The sequence below is a fragment of the Gymnoscopelus microlampas genome, assembly GCF_963454915.1.
Source record: "Gymnoscopelus microlampas genome assembly, chromosome: 15".
NCBI classification, from domain to species: Eukaryota; Metazoa; Chordata; class Actinopteri; order Myctophiformes; family Myctophidae; genus Gymnoscopelus; species Gymnoscopelus microlampas.
In genome coordinates, this window is record NC_139952.1 from 19,657,587 (window position 1) to 19,683,517 (window position 25,931).

Below are 25,931 nucleotides of genomic sequence, written 5' to 3' on the forward strand. Positions count from 1 at the left end.
TTTGACTTGTATTTGTGGACAAACAAGATGGTTCAGGTGAGTTGATGAGACGTAATTTGTTTCTTTGAATTCAATAGGACATGTACTTATAATCTCTTTATTTTACTGTTATCATATGACATGGGTACACCAAACGATCACACAGAGACAGCTAAATCAGTTCCATGTCAAACCGTCCCTCAAACAGGACCATTGTGCAAGACCAGCCAAGTAAAAATACAAACATATTAATCTTACATCTTCATCTTTAAAATTACTCAATATTACAAAATATGCTACCGGATGTACTTGAATAAACAGAGTTCTGTTTCTCATTCTTACACACAGGCCTGCATTTGTTTTAAATATCTCAATAGAAATACCAAGTGCATATGGACAATTTGAAGGCATGCAGATTGGCACAAATGTAATGGATAAAAAGTGATAAAAAATGGGCACTCAAAAATCAGCTCCAACGCTGGCGATTCTGGTCACAAGTTAAGTGCTTCAGCCACCTTTCTTTCCTCAGGAATACCATTTACCTAAAATAAATTGATTAAAATCAGAATAAGAAAATGTTGGCACTGTCACCAAGATTCTGGATGAACAGCAGGTGCGTTAAAATTCAGGAAGTGTAGGAAAATGAGCAAATGAGCTGAAGTGGAGACCCTCTTGTAAATACTACGTCAATATTTGCAAGAGGCTCTCCATAAAAAAACCCTAATTGCAATCAGAAAATAATACAAATGTTTTAAATTAGGTGAAATTCCCACTCCTGTTGTCCAACCATGGATGATATATCATTATATTGTTACACCCTCTTTTGTAATAATCCACAATAATAAAACGGAACAAGAAGCAGGCTAAAATACCCACCTCCAATCTTCGAAATGTTGACATGACATAATTATCTCCTTTGTTAGCAGTGAATGGACAGAAACAATCAGATTAATACTGGAAGTCTCATGCAGTTCTACATCATGGACACTAGAGGGCGCTTTAACACTACACAGTGGCTTCAATAGACAAGTTGCCAGAAAAGTGAAGATCTCATGCTTTTTCTCTGATAAATTAGTCAATTACTCAAACATGGTTAGTGATTCATGCATGTATTTATTTATTATTGTGTTGACTACTTTAACCAAAAACGGTTTCTCAGCTGTAGATAGTTCAGAATGCAGGAGCTTGAATTTGTTGGCAAGATTTTTGCTTTTAGTTAAACAAGACAGTATAGAAGAGAGACATGAAGTTGAGTGAGGAAAGGGAGGGGCAAATACATATAACACAGTATCGAGCGTTGCGGTTATGTGCTTGATGCACTATCCATTCTGTTACTAAGGACATTGCCAACGAATGACTTCCAGTCAACCCAAACCTTTGTCATGGAACTCTTATCCCATTATTTACAAAAGCTGGCAATGCTCTTTTAACCCCCCCCCCCCCCCCCCAAGTCCAGATTGAAGTGAAAAGGTGGATAAGCTTTTGCCATCAAGGCTCATTAACTAATAAATGTAACTGATGAATTACTACCTACAACATCATTTTGTTTTAATTTCAACTTGCCATTGTGCTCTTTTGGTTGATTTTGTATATGGGATAGTATAGACACCCTAATGTACTTTAATCAATTTCTTGTATTTTTGTATTGCATTTCCCATTGCTTTCATTCTGTAGACACAATGAGTATTATTGTCTATTTACACAATGAGGCTAACTGAAATATAGTATACTTACATCCAGTACTTACAATATTACATAGTATTAAATGCATAATATTACTATTTACAATATATATTCATTCACAGTAAAGCAGATTAATAGTGTCAATTGTACATAGGCTTTAGCCAACACTAACCTGATGGCTGTTGCTGTGGTATAGTAATCTGGTTTTGCAGGTTCCTGGAATTAGAAAAGATAAAATTGCAGCAGTGGCTTATGGCACGCATAAGGGGTCTGATATCATGTGAAAGTATATTACACTTAGCATTAGCAAAATCAACAACTTTTTTTCTGAGCTTCAAGCCCATTACCAAACATCATGGGACTGCCTGGATCCCCCTAAGCCCCTGTTCTTATTTGTAAATACTTTGACTTATCTTCCTACAGCTTTAGTTTTAAACATACGTGGCATAGCTGGGACGGTAAAAATATGCCTTAACAATGTTCCGACTTAAAGTACAGTTCCCTGTAATGACGCCCATTAGCCATGCATTTGTGTGCCTCCTAATGAGGATGGAGGATGTGTATGACTTTCTATGTGCCCCATCAGCCTAAATCAACACACGTGTTGATTATGGGATGGTTGTGTGTGTGTGTGTGTGTGTGTGTGTGTGTGTGTGTGTGTGTGTGTGTGTGTGTGTGTGTGTGTGTGTGTGCGCGTGTGCGCGCGCACATGGTTAGACCATCAACTCACGTCTGTGTCTGCATGAGAGGCATGCTGGTGGTCTCGTAGTTGTCTGGGTGGATGGGGGGCACCACCTCGCCGCTGACGGGGTTGAAGACCGGCAGAGTGGAGAGGGGCCAGGAGATCTCACGATTCTTGGACATGTTCCTCAGCTCCTTGGTGGACTTTTGGATGGAGCTGTGGTGAACGAGCTGAATGCTGTAGGACGAAGAGCAAAGTGGAGATACGTGTGAGAGATTTCATTGCAGTTCTCTGTGTAATTTTGACAAACCTAGTTGGTTCCTTTTGAAACACACTGGAGTGAAGTATTTTGGTTTTATTGAAACACCTGGAGTATTTCAACATAATACTCATTCATAAAATACATATAACTCATCCGTAAAGTATATTAGTTAAAGACCAACAGCCTATACTTGTAGCACTGATCTCTTTGTGTATCTGCTTTATAGTGTACAGTATGTATTGTGTGTACTGTATATCAGCAATTGACCAGTGTCAAATAACATACCTTCCCTAATCTTATCCATTTTTGAGCAGCTCATTGGATGGATGAATGCCAGCACGTGAGTGAGTGTATGAATGAATGAATATGAGAATGTCATCAATGACAACGAAGATCATGGCAAAACAGCAAATCAAAGAGAAGGAGCTAAAACAAACCTGAAACTAAGGAGTTGCAAGAATAAACCAGAGAAAGAGAGAAAAGCAAAACACAGGAGAGGTAAAACACTTACTCTGGTGTTTGCATGTTTCTTTTTTCCCTAGGAACAAAACAAAATGGATGAATTAAATTCTAATATTAATAGTCTGAGAGACATCCACACAGAAGTGAATGGAGTGTTGGCTTAGAGATGTGGGTGGTGGAAGTGAAGAGATGGATGGGGGGCACATCTCTCCCAGCCTGTATATGGAGGAGAATAATGGTGGCCTTGGGCAATAAATGAATGACCATCAATGTCACGGCTATGTTTAGAAACATCATGAGGTGCATGAAAATACAAAACAAAAGGTGTATGGATAGTGTATCATAATATTGGATGGTAATGACAAGCTGCAATTCCAATTCCAGAATATAAACACTTGTGTCACAAGCTTACAGTTAAAGCATGATTTATGCTTTGGTGAAAAATATTTTTAACCAATAAAAGTGCCCTTGCGAGTGGCGTCAACAGTAGCCCTGCACTAGTTAGTAGCACTTGTTAAATGTTCTCTACTTATTCCTTTCCAATACTAGCTCCCCTACCCAATCAGAAAAAAACTGAATTTGATGTGTCCTGTGTTATATGCTAGGTTTCCTCCATTGTTTGTACTGTTTTAAGTGTTTTGTAAACGTGCACGTACAAAAACAGACGGAGCAAACTTACACCCCTTCCCGACGGCAGCACATGGAGTATCCGAGGATGAAGAAGAGAACTAGAGCCACTGCAGAGGGAACCGCCAGCGTGACCAGGAAGTCGGAAAAGTAGTCCCTGCCTTTCAGAGATTCGGAGGGAGGGTTGTACTCCCCAAAATCCGGCAGGACCCCAGTGCCCGGGTCTGGGCGGTTACTATGTATCGTGACTACCTTGGTGATATCGACCTGAAGAATGGAAAGCATAAAACCTTATTAAACCTATATTAGTCAGTATCCAACTGTGTGGTGCACATAGCTCAGTATACTATAATGTAGGAAAAACGATCTTGCTCAACATAATGCTTAACAACTCGTTGTGCAAAAGGATGTGTCACTAATATGACGGATGGAATTTCACAAACAGCATTAAGAGCGTGCTTTTTTCCCAATCCAGACAATTTGTGACATCCTCACCAGGGAGATCTTGCACCAGTCGATCTGGAACTGTGCTTTGAACTTCTTGTCACAGCTGATGACGGGCTCCATCTCCTGGCTGCAGCGGAGCTGATTGTGGGGGCTCTCAACCTCGCGCAGGCACGATGAGAAGGGAACATCAGCCCCCACCATCACATACACCCTGGAGACAGGAAGACCAGGGTATGGCTTTAAAGAGACACCACACGTAGGTCTGTATAGTATGTGGTCGCATTAAAACACTTCCCATGCAAGAGTGGAACACAGTACAAAAAAACAAGAAACTTACATCCTATTACATCATATAGGTTCATACAAGGCCAACCTATGCATAATTTTAGCCAGAGTCCCTATTTGAGCATGAAGGTATTCAACTTATTTTGTATCTATCTACTGTACTGCGCTGAGGCTCATAAAAGCTGAAGCACCATCCCCCATCTGAGCCATCCTATAGTCACTTTCATAACGTCAGCATGACGTGGGAAACAAACTGGAAGTGTCAATTATGAGTGTACTCTCTAAACGTACAGTGAAGTTTGCACCGTAAGATCCAATTAAAGTAAACCTCAGCACAACACGACCAAAATGCCAAGAGAGACGGTGAGAGAGAACTGCCTAGGACTTCTATCATGGAGACAGGTGATGAACATCCTCCTTGTGCAGAAAAGAATGTACACTAGCTGCGGATGAACAGTTGCGTTTGTGTTTAACTTTAGGCCCATTTCTTTACCGCTGTGCACTGGTTTGTTTCCTACAAGGTCAGGCACAATATGTGATCATGCATTTCAAATATGCATTCAGGGCACCATAGTTCTCAGAGACCAAAACATCTATCTACAAAATGGTAGAATTGTTGTCTTTAGACTAAATAATGTTTGCAGAATGTATATAGAGTTAAAAACATGCATAGTATGAAAATAATAAAAAGTCTCAAACATGTGCACTGTGTCACTCATATAGTGATTAGTGATAATTTAAGCATTTGTCTGATGCTGTTATACAGATCCATCAGTCTCCCATAGATCCATGAAGCCATACATTAGTACAAAACTCCCTAGCCGCAGTGCTGCGTGCTTCAGGCCTTAACAAGCCCATTTGAGTAATTGTGATTGGTTGGTTGACGATTTTAATGGGAAAACCGGCACATGCATTAACATCCTCACCCTTCCTTGAGGTTGTTGATGGGTAAGGGGACGCGACCGCCGCGATCCAGTGCCGACGTGATATTGATGGCATTGAGGCGTTCTGGCTGCCACACGTTCTTCACGGCCCCCAGGAAGTCTCCCAGCACCTCGCTGGCCAGCATCTCCTCCACGTTCATATTCCTGATGTAGAACTCTGCTTGGTAGGGCAGCGGGAACTCTGAGTGGAGGTATGACGAGGAGATACCAGGGCAGGGAGGGAGACGGTGAGGGGAGGGATATCAGAGGGGGAGGAGGGTAATGAGAAAGAGTCAGATGAGGTGGGAAGGAAGTAAAAGAAGAGAGGGCAGAGGTTAAGACTGAACATCAGTAGAGTAGAGAGAAAATCGAGAGCTGTGCACATTCTGCAGTAGAGAGAGTGAAGGCAGTTAGGAGGATAGGAAATGTCAGAGAATCAGAATCTATGAACCAATAAACTCTGGAAAGCAAGCATAGTGCTGCACTGTTGAACATTATTACCAAAGGTGCCATTATTGCGTCGCTAACACTGATACGTAATCACGGCTCTATTATAGCACAGCCTCTCCAACGCCTAGATGACGCCGACGTGTCTGCCCGCCGCTGTTACCACTTGGCCTCCTTTCTCAGGGGCCAGATGGCTGATGACATCACGGCACAGGGAGAGTGATGTCACAGCGACGCGGGGAACATCTGCTGAGCTCTCACCCTACTCGCAATCCATATTGTGCTACATGTACCGTGACTGGTCAACGAGACAGTGCACAGTCATACAGATGCAAACAGATGTTGTTGTAAATGAAGCACTAGAGGCTGACTGTAGACACATCATTGGACAGTAGGTGATCATTTACTATACATTGAGATCATTGGGATTATCCATAAATTATGGCTGAAGTACTGTACAAGCTTGTACCGCGTTGCATCGCGATACATTGTGATCTTATAGATCTGCTACATTGCCATTTAAAAAAATACATTTAATACAACTTATTATTTTTATAATGAATTAAATCGATTCGTTCAATTAACTGTTACGCCCCAACTCATCACTCACAAACAGTGACACCATCAATGCTATAGAATACACAATACATGTCAAACATTTTATTTATTGTGATAGCAATAGTACAGTTAGTGTAACACTCTAATTCAACACTTCCTTTTACCAGGTTTGTAAGCATCCTTCACTTCCTAAGAAGGAAGAGACATTATCTGCTGCATCATTGGATGCATCCTGTAGATGTAATCACATGTTTAATCGCTGCATGTTCTGATCTCCATTTGACCTAAGCTCTTACCTTCAGTAGACATGATGTTTATGATCAAGTTGTTCTGCGCTGTCTCAAATGTGCGTCTGTTATAAGCGGTAATCTGCAACACACGGGTGAAAGTTTAAGCCTAGATCAGTGCAGCTTATACGGCAGCAACTCTCTGGACAAGGCTGAGATAGATACGGCACATAGGCTCCAAACCTAACTGGGACCCCGTATAGAGGCACATGCTGGGAGAGGTTAAGCTTTTTGGGGAAATATTTTGCTACAGTAGCTTAAGGGGAGGGAAGAAGCTGGGAAAATACATAATGGCATTTAACCACTTAAGCCCTATATACTTAGTTGACCAAAGTCCTCAAAGGGTCTACACTAGGCGCCCTCCTTTTTCCCTCTACACCAAATATCTTCTGAAAATAGCTAATCTACAAGCACACATTGCAACGTGTTGTGAACTTGTAGATCTGCTATTTTTGCTGAAAGTTTGCCACAGAATAGGACTGCTAGAGATCATACACTTAACCACTTAAACTCTATACACTTCATAGACAGAATGTTCGCCTATTATGACACGCCTAGAATAGGGACGCTAGGGTTCATGTGGTTAAAATATGCCGTACTGCAAAGGAGAACAAACAGCTGAGACCAGTTACTTCCAAAGTTGATAATGTTGTTAAATCAATGTCAAATGCAATTTCTAATCCTTATCCTTAGTTGTATCTGTCATAGACTATAACAAAAGCAATAGTGGCTTCCGTTTGGCTCACTGACAATAACAGCCCCATCGTCATGTCTTTTAGAGTTTTTCACTGCCTCAGTGAGACTCACCCACCTTTATGATGGTGGGCTTGCCAATGTGCTCGGCTGTGGGGGAGCCATAGAGCACTCCATCACCGTGAGGGGTCCTCTGAATGTAGCGTAGCCAACCTGGCCTGTCAGGGTAGCCCATCAGATTGGTGTTGAATGTAATGGGGTCATTACTGGAATCACCTACAGTACAGAGAGGACAGTTTTATAATGGGTACCCCAAGGATCTGTTATATGTATGTGTGTGTGTGTGTGTGTGTGTGTGTGTGTGTGTGTGTGTGTGTGTGTGTGTGTGTGTGTGTGTGTGTGTGTGTGTGTGTGTGTGTGTGTGTGTGTGTGTGTGTGTGTGTGTGTGTGTGTATGAGTGTGTATATATATATATATATATATATATATATATATATATATATATATATATATATATATATATATATATATATAATATATATATATATATATATATATATATATATATATAATATATATAATTGACACAGTATTGTTATACTTGCCTACCTGACTTTGGGTAGGCAGGGAACTCTCCTTTGAAGTATTCCCTCTCCAGCACATGGACGAATAGCACGCCAGCAGAAGGGTAGACGTTCCGGTCCGCATGCGACCTCGACAAGATGGTGACCACTAGAGCAGACAGAGAGGACACACAGGTAATTACTTTTTGACCACTTGAGTTATTCTTCAATGTTAATGACCAAACCTGATTGGTAAGGGTTATAGAGGGGAAACCAAACACACCTAACCCTCAGGTTAATGTGACCAACAAACCTGGTACAAAGAAACACTTCTCAGGACTATCTCATGACACTTCTCATGACTATATACAGTATTTGTTGACTCATCTAGCCTGCCTCTCACTCAACAGCTATCTTGTCCCGCAGCTAAGAAAAAAAAGCAAACAGCCAAGTGTAAAGGCAAAGCCTCTATTTCCCAGTTATTAGCTTCTAGAAGAACTATGATATGCTTTAGAGAAGCAGAGAACCATAAAGACACACACAACAGCCTATTTAAAATCACCTGGGGTGAGGAAAGCAATAGACAGTGGCACTGAAAGTCGCTGATATTGTAAAATGATATCACAATATTTATGATCCACACATCAATGTTTGATATGTCTTGATATTATCACATATTATTTATAGTATATAAATAGCTCTTTAATGAAATCAGACTTTACACGTTTATAAGTTAAAGAAAGAAGGAGATGGGTGTGATCATTTTTGGCAGGCTGTCCTTCGCTTCCTTATCAGTCCAAACACACACACACACACACACACACACACACACACACACACACACACACACACACACACACACACACACACACACACACACACACACACACACACACACACACACACACACACACACACACACACACACACACACACACACACACAGGCTTAGTGGGGTCCATTCATTTCTGTCTCTTACTCTTACCTCCATTAAGCTCTCAGTTTAGTCCCAGTCCATTTCAAACACAAACACACACTTAGTCTTTTTTTGTGGCAAATGGCAGCCCCTTACCAGAGGTTTACGCAACAGAGAGCTGGAGGTGTTGTGTGCCATTTATTTCTCTCTGCATCATGCATCACTTCCCTTCCTCCCTCCTCTTTCGAGCTGTCTACATTTTTGCATACCATTTTTCTGTTCTCGATTTTTTTTCTCTATATATATATTTTGTATCACTGTGGGCAAGTAAGAGAAGTGGATGGGGGGGGGAGAAGAGCAAGGTTGAGAACTGCAGTAAAATGTCAGAGAGAAAGCATAAGAGAGAGTTTTGGACTGTTAGCCTGCGGACACATTCTAGCTGCATTAAGCAGCTATAGAGAACAGCTTGAGAAAGCTGAGGGTGTGTGGGCACCTCCCTACTGGCACAATGTCTTCAATAGTTTTCTTCACTTCTCCTCTAATTCCTTCTCCTCTTTCACCCTACAATATGCTCATGGTTTCAACAGCCCTGACTGATGTATTACAGAGGGAAGTACTGTTGTTGGTGTTCTTAGACCTACAAAAGGCCTTTGATGCCACTGACCATGGTATGTTGCAGATGAAACTCAAATGTATGTTGCGTTTTGAAATAAAATGCAGCCAAATAATTTCACGTGAAAATGTCACATCTGGTGTCACATCATTCATTTTATCGCATCTGGTGTCAATGCAGCTTTGTACTTTGAGCACCCAACCCTTGTCATTATAAGTAACTCCATTTTCAGCTTTAACTATGTATTAATGGGTGTCTGGAAAAGAGAACTCTTCTGATTTGGAATTAAATAGCTAACAAAGGGTTAGGGTTAGTTAAATCACTCCGGAATGAGGATTAAGCAACAAGCTCAGATAACTTTTTTTTTTTTTAAAGATATTTTTTGGGGCTTACCTGCCTTTATTTTTTTGAGAGGAAAGTAGGCTGACAGGAAATGGGGAGAAGACACACAGCAAAGGTCGCCGGGATCGGGAGTCGAACCCGCGACACGCTGTAAGACTGGATGACCAGACATGTGGTATGCGCCTGGACCGCTAGGCCAGCGGGCGCCCCAAGCTCAGATAAATTATTAAGAAACACACTATCCTATGGGCTCTCCGTCTCCACATTGCCAAATTGCCTAATATTCTAAATTCAATCTAGATAAAAGATTTGTTGTAAACAGAAAATAATACAATAGTCCCAGATGCATGCTAAGCTGGACTACATGTGGCCTAGGCCTAGCCACTATTCACACTTTATATTGACCATATGGACTTTGAGCCCAAAGGTTTGATCAATGGCATTTAGCAGTAGCTGTGTATGTACTGTACTGTTGCTTCGAGAATGCTGTAGCTAAATCTTGCCACGTCACATTTGATGGCAGCATTGTTGAAGCCAGGAGAGTGCAACTAATCTATGATTGCTGTTCTTGCTGCAACTATACGGCACAATGAACATAATTAGCAGGTGGGATATTCTGGAGCAGAGAATAAAACTTCATTCAATTTCATCACATTGGCGGCAGCATCCATGATGGGTTCACTTGATCCGCAAATCCCGTTCTCAATGCACACACAGTCACACTCGCAGTGAGCCCAGATTCTATTAGTCGAGCCATAGGGGCCTCATCAATTCTTCACCACACAAAGGGCCACGGTCACACACACTCCTGGTCAAGGTCAAGTATTGGCCATTGTATACTCAGAGACCCCCTGATATGGTGTTAGCAATTACTGCCCATCCACAGATGAGACAGGCAAGCAGCCCAGATGGCCTGGTCTCCGCCACTGGCGTGAGGAATGGGGAATTACCTATGGGAATTGAAATGTGTGTTCGGCCCTCAGCTGTCACCTCTACTGCTGTACCCTTAAGGATTTACAAACACTTAGTTATCCACTGAAACCCCAGCATCCGTACTGTGTGCTGAAAAGAAAATAGCAGATCGACAAAATAGCAGATCGACAAGCTCACGACGTGTCGTGGTGCGACGCGTTGTGACACGTTGTGAGTTTGCCGATCTGCTATTTTCTGCGACAGCTTTTCCCACAATAACACAAAACAGAAAATACACTAGTAGAGCCCTCTGCCCTTGATGGACTCTGCTCAACCTGAGCCCCAAGTGGTTAAAATGCAGGTCACTGGTAACCTGAAGTAGCAGCCATTCCTCTTCTGAGATTCCATACTTGATTGAGTTTTATCCTCTTTTTAAATCCAACAGCCTCCTCACTGTGATTCCAGCCAAGGTAAGTAAACCTGACTCGTTAAAGCTGTGACGAGGTTGTGCTAATACCATGAGATCTGGTTATTCCTGGCTGCTTGTACCTGGGCCAGGCCTTCTCAAGATGATGGACTGCGGGCCTCTTATCTAATACATCACCCATTAAAGGTTAATTAATGCTAAACTGCTCACTGCAGGCTAACCTGGGGTATCTAGCTACACTGCAAATATGTGCAGACTTACAGACATACCTAAAGAGGACGTATTCAATAATACATATAGTTAACTACAGTTACCTGCAATGCCAGTGCATATATTCTCTTTCACACACTTTATGTGCACATTCCTGCTGCTAACACCCTTTTGTTTCTTTTTCACACCTGCATACACACGCACACACACGTGCTGTATGCGCGTGCGCGTGCGCACACACACACACACACACACACACACACACACACACACACACACACACACACACACACACACACACACACACACACACACACACACACACACACACAATCTCACACTAGATTACCTAGTCAGGCCTGGCAGGTGGTTGGAATGGCTAACCTGATTTTATAACGTTATTGGCCACCCTTGGACTAACTGACCTGTGATAGTCTCAGGAGTGATGCCTTACTTAATAATGCCAGTGGCTACTTAATAATAACCCGCCCTTGTTCCTCCAACAGCTAGATATCTTAGGAAGATTCTTTTTGTTTTGAATCAGCTGTGAGCGTGTTATTCTAGCGTGTTATACACACACAAAGGGGCACACATTAGATTTAGTTATCACTGACTCAGCCCCGGTTAATAACATACTGGTTTACGAAATGGGCGTGTCCGACCACAAGGTCATTTCCATGGAACTGCCATTTCCACCCTCCCACACCAAACCCAAGCGTGAAATCCACTTCAGAAACTTCAAACACATCAATCCGGACACCTTGACCTTGGACCTCCATCATCTCGCCTCTGCAACCCATTCATCAGCAAATGAATCGGTGGACTACTACAACCAATCCCTGAGTAGGCTCCTCGACACTCACGCCCCAATAAAATCAAGAACAGTCACATTCTCACGTTCAGCTCCATGGTTCACCAGCGAGCTGCGGAAAATGAAGGCTGCAGGGCGTGTCCTGGAACGGCGGCTCAAGACCTCAGGGCTCACGGTTCATAAAATGGCCTACAGGGAACACCAAAAGGCCTACACTAAGTCCCTCAGAGACGCTCAGTCCAAATTCTACTCAAACATTATCAATAACAGTCCCGGCAACTCAAAACAGCTTTTCTCAACCATAAATCACTTCCTAAAACCTCAACCCCCTTCAAACAGAGCCATCACTGCAGAACAGTGCAACGACTTCATGGTCTTCTTCAGAACCAAAGTTGACACTATACGTTCCTCCCTCTCCGGCCCCCCCACTCCATCTGCTCCAACTGCCATCCCACAGTCTGGGGCCCCCCAGCCTCTTTGCTGTTTTTCTCCCACCACGCAGCAAGAGGTTGAGGACACCATCAGCCGGATGAAGCCTTCCACATGCACTCTGGACCCCTTTCCCACAGCCCTGGTCAAATCACACATCCAAGCCATAAGCCCCCTGATCACCAATGCAATAAACCATTCCCTACAATCCGGTCACGTTCCATCAGCTCTAAAAACGGCCATTATCACTCCCCTCCTCAAAAAACCCACCTTAGACCCGGACGTTCTCGCAAATTACAGGCCCATCTCAAACCTACCATTCCTCTCCAAGGTGCTGGAAAAAATAGTCGCCACCCAACTGCAACACCACCTCAACAATAACCACATCTCCGAAAAATTCCAGTCTGGTTTCCGCTCCGCTCACAGTACCGAAACAGCACTGGTCAGGGTCACCAACGACATCCTCACTGCTTCTGACAATGGCTCCCCCTCCCTCCTCATCCTCCTGGACCTCACTGCAGCCTTTGACACTGTCGATCACACCATCCTCCTCAATCGCCTCCACTCCACCATCGGACTCTGTGATACCTCCCTGGACTGGTTCCGGTCCTACCTGACCGGAAGGACCGAGTGCGTCTCCATGGGAGGTGCTCATTCCCCCACCCAACCTGTCACTTGTGGTGTCCCCCAAGGATCCGTGCTTGGCCCCACCCTATTCACCCTGTATATGCTCCCCCTCGGCCGTGTCATCAGCAGGCATGGACTATCATTCCATTGCTATGCTGATGACACACAGCTCTACATAAAAATGGACCCCCCCTGTCCCCCCCGCTCTGCAGTCCCACTGCCATCCCCGTCACCATCACCTTCATCCATAATCACCATCTGCCTGGAGGAGACAAAGGCGTGGATGAAACACAACTTTCTTCAACTCAACAGCTCCAAAACCGAGGCCATTCTCATCGGCACCCCACACCAAGTTAAATCATCCCCCATAACAAGCATCACCTTCTCTGGCCAGGACCTTCCCCTCTCATCAGTTGTTACCAACCTGGGCGTCAAAATGGACCCCCGCCTCAACTATGAGACCCACATCAAACACCTCTGCAAAACATCCTTCTTCCACCTTAGAAATATAGCTAAACTCCGTCCCACCCTCACTCTTCCTGACGCCGAAAAGTTGGTCCACGCCTTTGTCTCCTCCAGGTTGGACTACTGTAATGCACTTCTCGTCGGGATCCCCAGCAAGAGCCTTCAAAAGCTCCAATACGTTCAGAACAGCGCTGCTAGGATCCTGACGAGAGTGCGCAAATACGATCACATCACCCCCATTCTCAAATCACTGCACTGGCTTCCCATCTCCTCCCGGACAGAATTCAAAATCACCCTGTTAACCCACCAGTGCATCTACGGAAATGCCCCCCCCTACCTCAAGGAATTGATCGAACCACAGACCGCCACCCGCAGCCTCCGATCCGGAAATACCAACAAGCTCAAGGAACGGCACACCAACCTCCGCACTATGGGAGATCGAGCTTTTTGTGCAGCTGCCCCCCGGCTGTGGAACTCACTCCCAGACCATCTCAGAGCTCCTCAATCTGTGAACACTTTTAAGAGAGCACTAAAAACTTACCATTTTAACAAAGCATTTGGTTAGCTTTTTAAGCCGGTTTTAATAACCCTGCCTCTCTTTTTTTTTCTTTTTTTTTTTTTTTTTTTTTTTTTTTTTTTTTAAATATGTTTTTAAACTTGTTTTTAACCTGTTTTTACTTTTGATTTCTGCAAATGGTTTTCTATCTTGTTTTATTATGTACTGTAGCACTTTGAGGTTTGTTTCAAATGTAAAGTGCAATACAAATAAAATTTATTATTATTATTATTATTATTCTAGTCAGGAGGAGTGCATGTGCTTCTTTGGTTTTCAGTGACGGAACCCTGACAACAAGGAATCCTACTGTTTGGATTGAGCCACGAGTTTAAGGCAACTCATTCTAAAAAGACAGACCTGGAAGTGAAAGTGCTTTGTGTCTTGATATGCAGAAAACAATGGCTGAAGAGAAAGAATACAGATGATTCCACTCTTTAGATCAACTTGAATTGCAGATAGATTCTTTTGACACAAAGGTAAGTTCATCTATTAGCCTTGCTAAGCAGACTACTCTAAAATACTGTAATTCCCACAACGTTAGAATCAATATTTTGGTGAGGGAGAAGGCCGCTCTTCTATGCAGGGGGATGGATGTTAGACAAATCTTTATGTCACAGAGCTCTGCATAGGAAAGTAGAAGTCATTCTGTGTGGTGAAATAAAAAAGATTTAATATCAGTTATGTAATCAGCAATGGGGTTAGGGTTAGACTTGACTACAATAAAAAGCCAGTGTTACAGCAACTGTAAGAGCACCACATCTGTAGTAGGATAACATAGACATCACTAAAGACAAATGTGAATGGGAAAACCACTTGAGCATGTCAGCTGTTATGACAAGGGGAGGGAACAGAGATGTTGTGTGCAACACCACACTATGCGTGTGTGCACACACACACACACCGACTCACCATCTCTATGCAACGGCGTTCTCTGCTTCAAGCCCATGGAATGCTCCACATTTCTTTCATGTAAATCGTTGTGTTTGTCATCAAAGGCATGCACAATGTAAACTATTGGATCGATAAATGAAAACAAAAGTAGAACAATTCATGGCATTCTGAAAAGAACACATAACCCTGCCTCCCTGACCCTAATATTGTAGAGACAATCTTACCTTTGGAGACTATTATCTTTTAAAATGGAAATAAATATGATGACTTTTGTAATATTTCACATCTATCTGAATGGCATCTGGTTGCAACAGTGTAATGCTAACTCTTTGCAAGTTGCCTATTTTATTATTACTATTTTATTATTATTATTTTTAGCAGATAAATCATTGCCTAAATGTAGGCCTAGCAATGTAATTAAATATTCCTGACACACCTGACTTTCCTTAAATCATACACTACAGGCCTGCACCAGAAGAGATGGTTTAGCATGACGTACAGCAAACAGAAATCTATAAATATCTAATTAGCCATTATTCCATGTAAAGAACTGCAAATGCCTAGATTTTAAATTGCATGCTTCCACTACCTCAACAACTCCACCCAGATAACGGTCTGTTGCTGTTAGCCGTTTTTTCCACCACTCACTCACCAACCCCTTGGAAAAAATGAGCTGTGCAGCAGAATAGCCCAGTAGCAGCAGGCTAACTAGTTAGCCACAATGCCAACAAGACGGCACTGCATCAAAAGTGCACGTTAACATCTCCTAAATGCTGTCGGTGTGTCCGTACCTACCCATAGACAGCCATAAGGTGAGAGCGGAAGCGTCCATGATGAATGCGACGAGTCCCGTTAATCAAACATGAAAAGGGTCGTCTCTCTAATCGCCTGTAGTTTGACAGCCATAACAAGCATCCCTTCTTCTTCTCAGCATTCCTTCCTCCTCCGCCTCCTTCTTTCCTTCCTTCGCAGCAGCAGCAGCACGTTCAGGGAGCAGCGCCTCTTCCCATTGGTTGGGAGCGGTTGGAACATCTGGCAGCTAATAGCCCGTTATGTTCTCTGGTCCATAGCGTTAGAAGGAGTTCTCCTTAACGATATGTTACTTTCGAGCCGTTGCACGCAAACCCGCGGTAGCGCAGTGGTCGCAGCCTCTCGTCTGTAGTAAAAATCTAAAATATACTTTCGCTACTCACCAAAATAAAAACGGTTTGAAGATGTTGGAGACCTACTTTCCCTAGTGGGAACACTCGGAGCCCCCCACCTCACGTCTAAAATACACTTTTTGGACAGCAAAAAAAATATTTCACCGGAAGGATTTTTTTTTTTAGCTATTCCACTGCGCCCCCTACAGATCTGGTCAATAGGATTTTTCTATTGACAACATTTTTTCCTTCCGGTGAAATATTTTCTTTTCTGGCCAAAAAGTGTATTTTAAAAGCGAGGTGGGGGGCTCGAGTGTTCCCACTAAGGAAAGTAGGCTTTCAAACATCTTAAACCCGTATTTTTTTTGGTGAGTAGTGAAAGTATATTCTAGATTTTTACTACAGACGAGAGGCTGCACAGCCTGCGCTACCGCGGGTGTGCGGGCAACGGCTCGAAAGTAACATAGCGTTAAGGAGAACTCTCCTATTATTAAACGCTATGGACCAGAGGTAGCCCGTTCTCATTGGTTGGGAGCGTTTGTGAACATCTGGCAGGCAGGAGTCAGGACAGAAAGATGGTTAACGCCTTCATCAAAAACACAAATACTGTGATTTGACATGATTCTGGTTAGGCTTAGGATGTGTTTACATTGATTTCAATTCAGTTTAGTTGCAACGTGTCTCTGTCTGTCTGTCTGTGCCCTTTTGTGATCTGAAACAAGGCCTATATGTTAAATTATGTATTGCATTGGCATAAGGTCTAAATGCATTCAGGCACAGAAAAACATCAGTTTTAAGTCACCTTGTTTAGCAAACAGCCTGTGTGCCCTCTTCTTTAAATAGCTTTTGTACCTTCTTTCTCATGGTCCCTCATAACCCTTGTCCATCCTGAAGACAAGACCTAACACACACACACACACACACACACACACACACACACACACACACACACACACACACACACACACACACACACACACACACACACACACACACACACACACACACACACACACACACACACACACACGCCCAACCTCGTAAGCCCAGCTGTAAAGAGGGCAGTGTGATGTATGAGAATATGTGTCCATCCCCCCTGCAGGGCCAGTCCTAGCAGACAGATGGCCAGGTTTTGTCCCCATTGCCCCAAGGACTAGTCAGCTCAGCTAAAGGACCTTAATTCCTCCCTCATGCCCCCTTTGGTATTAATTACAACTTAGCGTCACACTTATACCATAGCTCTCTCCTGCGAAAACAGAGCGGAGGGATTAGGGATACTAACTATCGATTATCTTCTTAGTGATTATTCTAGTGATTACTTTTTCAATTCATCGAATAATTGAGAAGTAATATTTTTGGAAGCAATAAAAATAAATAAAAAAAGATATGTACCCGTAAATGAATCGACGCAAAAAATAATTCTATTGATTTTTTTCTCTCAACAAAATCAAATAGTCTGATTAACCACTTAAGCCCCATTTCGTAATTTGTTCTTACAACAGTGTCACGCAAGAATCACGGCCTTGAGATGCATTGAGCTTGTAGATCTGCTATTTTCACAATTTTTCACAATTCAAATTGATTATTCTTATGAAAAATGTTATTGATTTGTTCGATTGCACCCCTAGTTTTGATCATGTTTCTAATAACAGAGAAACAGTATTGGCCACATCTGCTTAATTGATGTCTCACATGGGTGACGGTTGAAACTCAATAAAGGTTAGAGGTGAATATGTGTATTTGCCTTTCTACCCAGAGGGGAAAAACAGGACGCCATTAGCCTGGGATCAGGCGAATCTGCGAGTGCAAAAAAAAAAAAAGCACTCCGCCAGGCTAGGACGCCATCCCATCTTCTCTGTGCTCTGCAGCAAGTGGCTGGCCTGCTCTCTCAACCTCACTTTCATTTTAAGATTATTTTTAGGTTGCTTAGCAACATCTTCAGATGGCTGGTGTTTATGGTTTGGCAGTGAATGAATCACCACTATGAGCATTGATATTCACAGTGTATGACTGATGAGGACTGGAATCTTAAGATTAGTTTTCTCATCTATTGCAACTAAGAGAAAGTAATAGTTGTAAAATATACTTGAAAAGATATGTGCACTCTCTCAGCCTTAATCCCAGTATTATGATACTGTATATTTACAAAAGAAAAGCGCTATCTTCTATTCATGATTATGGTAATGTAAAATGTAACACATCTGTAGTCACTATGTCACATGTTACTTATGTAATGAGGACAGATGATACATTCTCACTCTCTTATGGTGGAGGGAGCAGATCGTGAGAAGCTTTTTCTGCTCAATTTGTAGGAGCCATACACTTACCCCCCACATAGGTATCACCACCAGGCATATGACTTTTTTATGACTTTTTTATGATTATTTTATTTAACATATTCCAGGAATAAAATAAATGCCTTTGAATAATTGCTTGCCATTGTGATCCTATTTGGTCACAACATTTTCATTTTGATGTTTTGGATTGTTTGTTGCTCCTCGGATAATAAAGCTGTACAGTTGTATACATCATCTGGTTGCATCTACAGTGGTCGCTGGAGAGAACTGGGTACTTTTACGAAGTGAGCACAGAACTGGGCACTTGAAGTGGGCCCTGTGTAAATCTTTGTCTGAGGCATTACGCTAATTATTATGTTAAGCATCCTAAATTATAATAGTATATACATTTTGAACTGTTGTTTGCGTCATCATGAGAACATCCACACAGAACAATATTTCGCATTTCACTATACATGTACATACTGACAGAGTGTACACTAAAAAGTAATGGAAAAAGAATACTACGTAACAAAGTTGCAGAGCCCAGAAGCGGCCTTCACCCTCCATCTGCACTATTTGAATCTTCATCATCATTGATGTTTGATAGATCACAAATTGAGTGACTGGGTGCAAAAATGAATTTGTATACCAGTGAGTCTTCAGGCGATTAATTCTGGGTTGTGTGAATGACCCAGTTTAGCATATGTGGTGAGATATTTACCTAAAATACATTTTATCTTATGTTTTCCAAAGATGTATTTTGCATTGAAATGGTGCAAATCCTGTCTGTCTGTCTGTCTGTCTGTCTGTCTGTCTGTCTGTCTATTATATATTCTTGATCTTGACACAGCATCTTATGTTTCAAGAATCATTATGAAAGGCAAAATGCATGTGCTGTAAAGGTTATACAGTGAAGGTTATACTAACAATGCACCTCATTGTTCATGAGTGATTATAAGTGGGTTTTAAAATGCAAAATTGGGGATGTGCCCTGCAGTTCTCCCCCAAATACTGCCCAGTTCTCCCCAAAAAGAGTGTCAAATTCTCCTCGAAAATAGTGCCCAGTTCTCCCCAAAAATATTGTACAGTTTTCCCCAAAAGCCCAGGTCTAAAAGTATACCCAGTTCTCTGGGCGAGGGAGTGACACTATAGGAAGGTAAAATTGGTCTTAATTGTATTTGATCAAGAAAAACTCATTGTCCTCCATGCTATTGCTAAAAATAATGAGTTCCCAGTCAACTTCCCTATAAAAACATGGATGTGGTCCACTTCTGCTTGAAGAGAGACTCTTGAAATATACAATTGTTACATAATAGGAAGGATTGGTAGGATATAATTATAACTCATATGACTATCTATTCTGGACACACAGGGTGAGGCATAATGAAAAACTAAACAAATTCAGAACTCTAGTTACGACAACAATGGCCTCTTTGTGATGTAGTCCTACAAGCGCATAGCTGCTGCTGCCAAGGCCAAGTCACAGTTTCAACCCTGATAAGCACTTGAAATGTAGGAGTTGAGGCATTACATTTTGTTTCCACTTACAAATGTTGTGAAAATAACAGATCTACAATATTTGACAATTTGGCCAATGTTTGACCAGTTTTCATGGTATAGTTTGTTTATTACTTTTAATGCAGTAATGTTTTTTTACCCCCCCCCCCCCTTTTTTTGGTATTAAAAAGGTCTTAAAAGTCCTTAAATTGTCACTTTACTGTCATCTGGGGACCCCTTTTTCTCTCCCCCCACAAATCATGTGGGGACCCCCCTGGGGGTCCCGACCCACAGGTTGAGAACCACTGTATTAATGTGTGGGTCAACTGTGCAATGTCACGCACATCACTCACCACCACATCACCAACCCAGTCAATTAAACAGGACATAAATAAGTGCCCATTGATGTTTTCCCACACAGCGTGCTTCATCTTTTTTTTTTTTTTTTTTTTTTACACCACACAATAACAGACCCAGTGAAGTTATTGTGTGTTGGTATTCATGCCAGACAGACTGCAGTTAGTTACAGTAGCTGCTGGAATAACCCCCTCCTTCCAGACTATTGGACGAAACCATTGCGACAATATAAGGTTTTAAACACCTGTCACACAGGCGTGTGTTACATTTGCCAATCACCGGCTATCACAAAAACAGCGAAGTATGTTTACTTTGCTACACAGTGAACTGTATTGAGCAGTGCGTGTGTGTCCTCTGGGAAACTGTCACACACGCAGGGAATCAGACAGGCGTCCAAATAGCAGCGACACCCCCATTGTGCAGGTTGGCAGCATCATCACCCACTGCCTGTCCTGCAATGGCGTTGTACAGTGTTGCCAGATGTTGTGAGAGAAACAAGCAACCAGGTCTACAATCCCAAAAGAAGCGAGCCCATTCGCCCCTTAAACATATATATATATATATATATATATATATATATATATATATATATATATATATATATATATATATATATATATATATATATATATATATATATATATATATATATTATTTTTTTATTTTTTATTTTTATTTTATTTTTTTAAATATGGCTATTTAAAAAAAAGAAAAAATGTGTAATTTTTAAAAACGTTTTAACAACACAAAACTTGTATGGGCCCCTACTCCTGGCATAAAATGTTTTCAGATGGCGGTCCCCAGACAAATACATATTAATTTGAGGGGTCCTTAACTTGAAAATGTTTGAGAAACCACTGGTTTAAACAACAGTAGGAAACAAGCCCAAATAAGCAACTACACACTTTAGAAACAAGCCCAAAAAAAATTATGTACCAATGGATGGGGAATCCACGCTAATAGAAACTGCAGGCTTCTATTCCTGTAAAGTTAGCATGATATATTGTTTTCACGTTAATAAAAATCATAATACATGTATATAATTTTTTATCTTGTTTAAAAAAAAACTGCCTAACGATGATGTCCGTGGTAGGCGGATTTCTGAAGTGGCCACAGCTCTCCTATGAGACCGAATAGAAAACAAATTGTACCATTTTATCATGAGCATTAGTGAGGATGACCAATCATATGAAGATACTGTAGGTTGAAAATGGGTGAAGTCGTCCTTTAACAGAAAAACAAGCCCAAAGTCGCTTATAATGAGCGGACATGGCAACACTGGCGTTGTAGCGGGGTAGAGGTAGACCCCGGCTTGTATGTCCAAATGATTCTGCCCTGGACCGTCTACACCACTGAGTGGGATGTTATTATATTCGAGTGGATTTACAACGATTGCGCTTATTTTTCCAGTGGGATACGTTATCATGCCATTCGATCAAACCAAGCTGAAGCATAATGAATGTAAGTGACTCTTTTGTTTTGTAGACACAGCAGCAGTTGCAACATTGTTGCCATGTAGGCGATACGGTTACACCAGGGAACTTCTGCTTTGTGTCAAAATGTCAGGAAACGTTCCACTGTTTTACTGCATTTTACTGTTAAAAAAACCTAACCTAACCCTAACCCTAGAAGAATGTCCACGGGTGAAACATACAACTATGTTGTGCGTTTCACAGGCGGAAAAAAAACCCGGAGCTGTCATGTTTCTTTGCGGTGTGGGTTCATATCTGCGGCTGGCCGGGGGGGTCTGTTTGTCCGCCGGAGCTCCATCCATCCCACACAATGTTACAGTTTTACACTTGCATTTTTCTATGAAGTGTAAATTTACACCGGGTGTTTTCAATCGCAACTGATTATTTGCACGAAAACAGGTCTTATATCAGTTACCCACCCAGTGAGTGTGTCTGTGTCCAGCCCAGGGAGATCATCATGATGAGTAAAGCTATATAAGAGGACGTGTGGGGTTTTAACGATGGCTGATGCTGATATACATTGAAAATGTAATGTATAGGTTTTAAACGAACTGATGTACCAGCTGCTGATGTCCCAGATGCTTTAATCTGTTTTACTCGGCGACGCCGAGTCGGCGCACTGTTACTGTGTAGCCTACGTCGCCTATTGAGATTAAATGTAGAATATAAATTACCTATACTCAAATTTGTTATATTCACCTACTATTTCCATCCATTCAACCTTCCAGAGTTTAATATTGATTGACATTGCGATATATTGAGCAAGGGTTAAGGCTCTGCAACTCTTTTAAATATGTATCACGCAATGTTTTGTATTTTTGTCTCGGCGTGATGTCAACACAGATCTGCAGTGGCATTCAACAGCATTCCGTCTGTGGCTGTGTGCAGTTGTAGGCTAGACTACAGGCTATTGCAATTGTCTTGTTTGTGAGGTGATGCTTGAGTCTTACTAAAATCTCAGTCATGGTGCAGAGCGCTGTGGGCAGGGGTGTTGGTGGTGAAGGGTCACCACACACACACACACACACACACACACACACACACACACACACACACACACACACACACACACACACACACGGAGGAGAGAGGAAGAGACTTGGATCAAGACTACCATATTTTATCAAGTCTGACTTTTGCTTTCTAGTCGATTGTCAATTTGTCACTATACAATTCAAAAGTGCATATTTCACATGCTTTTCATAACAATATTAAATGTCATTATGACATTTTCATATTTGTAAATGCATACATAATATTGAAGCTCAGGATGCCTCACCAATCACCATACATTCACGGTATAGCCCAAATACACAGTGTAGCTCCCCACTGTGTAAGCACAACACATGTTGTAGGCATATCATTGATGTATTGATTGTAGATGGTAAACAGACCAATAATTGATGAATGGACACCCCATCATCAGAGAGTGCTTTCAGAGTCCAATAGGCTTTTATAACTAGTGCTTTCATATAGGAGCTTTTATGCAAAAACAGCCTCTGATTTGCCCTTCAAGTCTCTGGGCTAGTGTTGTAGATTGAATGTGAAAAATGATCTTTCTGCAAGCTCTGTACACCCTGGATAATTAGTGCCACTTTCTGCCTGTTATTTCTGTGATTTTTTTTTTTTAAAGGAATGTTGAAACGGTAATCTCTATTTTACCATTTTATATTGAATTGTGCTGCTATGATACCATATTACTGTATGTTGTATGTCTGTCTGATATCTCTATCTCCTCCTCACAGGTGTGAATGGACCAGAAAGAAAGTATAACATCTCTGTGATCAGATTAGACAGTGCTGCTGTGCTACAGTAGGTCAAACAAGACATCGCTTGCACACGCTGTAATGAGGCCAGGGCTATGCTGAGATCCCCTCAGACTCCAGAGACGCCATCATGTTGAAGACGGAGAACTCAGGGGAGAGGACGACCCTCCGGAGTGCCTCCCCCCATCGAAATGCCTATCGGACCGAGTTCCAAGCCCTCAAGAAGTCTTTTGACCAACCTCGGAGCGATGGTGGTGACTCCAAGCCTGAACGGGTTAAACTGCCAAGAGGGCGCCAGTATGGTGCCCACGTCAGCCGCATCAAGGACATGTTCATGCAAATGGAAACGGAGAAGGTGCCGGGAAAGGCCAGGGGTCGTGAAGAAACCTCGCCGCAGAAAATGATCAAGCCGACCAACTTCATCAACAAGGCAGATGGATCAGTGATCAAGCTCCAGCATTCTCAATCGGCTGACAAAGTCGGGGGTGCCGGAGTAAGGTTTTCCGAAACCAGGAGATTGTTTGAACAGCAGTCACGTGACCAGTCACAATCGCCAGTCTACCCCTATGGACGAGACAAGCGAGGATCCCATGAGCACTTGGATGATTGGCGAGGTGCAAGGTCCAATCGTGGCAGCACTGATTCCTTAGACTCACTTTGCTCCAGAACAGAAGCATCCTCGCCAACCGTCAGTCAGCTCAGTGCCGTGTTTGAAAATGCAGACCACCAGAACCAGGGGGCACTCTACAAAGGGGTCAGCAAGCGGGCGCTTTACTCACCAGATGGATTTCACCGGCATGGAGGTGACCTGAGTGAGGACGATTCTCGCCAGTCCCCGGTCCGTGGATCCTACCGGAACCGGGCGGGCAGCAAGCTCCCCATGTCCTCGTCTTCTGAGGACCTCCTGAGTCCAAGTCCTCTGGCAGAGGCGACCGAGCTCGAACCAGTGCTCTCTGAGAATGAAGCCCAGGTGAAAACGGACCAGACTGGACATGATGTAGGCAGGGAGCATTTCCCCCGTGCCACCACCAACGGGGGCCATGTGAATGGATCCTGTGAAGAAGAAGAAGAAGAAGAAGAGGAGAAACCCTCAGGAATGAGAAACTCCTTTGAGGACTTAGTGGTGTCCGGTGCATCAAAACCAAGTACGGATCAGATCGGAGATAAAGTGTCAGACGACACCACGCCTGAGCCTCTGCCAACTCCTGCCACACCTGCCGGGGAAAGCCAGGAGGAAGCGTATGCACCCGGGGAAAAGAAGCCATCTAACAGCACCAAGGACCAGGCAGGAGAACCGGATGAGGATTACACAGGGAATGAGCGGGTGATTTTTAATGCAGATGGGGATGCGTGTTACCAGGGCTGGGGAGAAAGCTGCACGGATCCCGAGGATGACCTCTATGGAGACGATGAGGATATTGTCTATGATCCGGGCTCGGAACTCACAGAGATTCCTGGTCTTCCGGAAGAAAACGCAGAGGAGATCCCTCCGAAGAGGAAGATCCACTTCAGCACTTCGCCCATGACGGTAAATCCAGATTTATTCTTGATTGCGTAGCGGTGTCATGCACTGACAATGGCAGATCTACAAGCTCAAAACAAATGGTGCTGGGATGGGTTGTGAGCTTGTAGATCAGCTATTTTTGGTGAGCGACAGTGCAGCAAAGTATAAGCCTGTAAGTTTAGTAATTCAATTTACTAACTAACCAATGTAGGAGGCTAAACAGTGTACACAATACCTCAGAACACATCCCGATTCCCAACATACATTTCCGCTCTAACTACAGCAGTCTTGAGCCACAAATTTGCATTCAAAGCTTAACTTTTGTGGCCTTTTCATGTACCACCAGTCACTGACACTGTTGAACTGATTGTTAAAATGAGCTGTTCAATCTGAATTTGATCATACTGTGGTGTGATAAAATGAAATCAACTTTAATATTTCTGAGGGACCTTGTAAAACATTTGAAGTGTACTTTAGCTACTTGGCTAGTTATACATTTATAAACACAATGAAGTTCTCTTGGCGATAATCTACAGTACATTCCACAGCAATCTTTTTATATAAAAAAGCTTCTCTGTCGACAGGAGTTTGTAGCTATTTTGCGATACAGAGCTTAAGGTCACAGAATTGCCCTCTGGGTAACTGACTGCATGTGCTTGAGGAGAACATCTGTGCATGTGTTAGTCACGCCGGTTGTGCGCCCACACGGTTTTCACACCAGAGAGATACCTTGATTGTTTTCCAGAATTTCCACTAGTACTTTCTCTGCTCTCTTTCACATACTCAAAGAATTGAGAGCAAGGATGTTTTGTCAGCT

The 25,931-nt window shown here is 42.6% G+C and overlaps 3 protein-coding genes across 6 annotated transcripts in view; 2 read left to right on the forward strand and 1 right to left on the reverse strand.

The window, feature by feature from the left end:
- The window catches only part of casd1 (CAS1 domain containing 1), a 272,242-nt gene that overhangs the window by 23,815 nt on the left and 222,496 nt on the right, over positions 1–25,931 (forward strand). The gene's annotated exons all lie outside the window — the stretch shown is intronic.
- Positions 82–16,042, reverse strand: sgce (sarcoglycan, epsilon). Of its 2 annotated transcripts, none has more exons than XM_084080945.1 (11): positions 15,893–16,042; positions 7,945–8,067; positions 7,454–7,611; positions 6,652–6,724; positions 5,354–5,552; positions 4,191–4,353; positions 3,748–3,962; positions 3,118–3,144; positions 2,393–2,581; positions 1,835–1,878; positions 82–521 (listed from the first exon to the last, which is right to left on the reverse strand). In XM_084080945.1, the coding sequence occupies exons 1-11, from the start codon at positions 15,927–15,929 to the stop codon at positions 505–507; spliced, it is 1,245 nt and encodes a 414-aa protein (XP_083937071.1). In that variant the 5' UTR covers positions 15,930–16,042; the 3' UTR covers positions 82–504. The 2 variants fall into 2 exon arrangements, with proteins under 2 accessions (XP_083937071.1, XP_083937072.1); XM_084080946.1 differs by lacking the exon at positions 15,893–16,042 and adding an exon at positions 15,116–15,213.
- ppp1r9a (protein phosphatase 1, regulatory subunit 9A) overlaps positions 14,614–25,931 on the forward strand; it is a 69,536-nt gene continuing 58,218 nt past the window's right edge. For 2 of the 3 annotated variants that reach the window (XM_084080936.1, XM_084080938.1), the window contains exons 1-2: positions 21,714–21,833; positions 23,590–25,138. In XM_084080936.1, coding sequence (XP_083937062.1) covers positions 23,741–25,138 — 1,398 coding nt within the window. In that variant the 5' untranslated portion in view covers positions 21,714–21,833; positions 23,590–23,740. Of the gene's footprint in view, positions 14,683–21,713; positions 21,834–23,589; positions 25,139–25,931 lie in introns of those variants that run through there. The other variant, XM_084080937.1, reaches the window with a different exon arrangement.

Excerpts from the sequence above, each read along its gene's own strand:
- sgce (XM_084080945.1), bottom strand. The coding sequence starts at position 15,929 with ATGGACGCTTCCGCTCTCACCTTATGGCTGTCTATGG. Across the intron at positions 3,963-4,190 it reads ACTGGTGCAAGATCTCCCTG|GTCGATATCACCAAGGTAGT; the intron begins GTGAGGATGTCA and ends TCCATTCTTCAG. Across the intron at positions 2,582-3,117 it reads AGAAACATGCAAACACCAGA|CATTCAGCTCGTTCACCACA; the intron begins GTAAGTGTTTTA and ends TTCGTCCTACAG.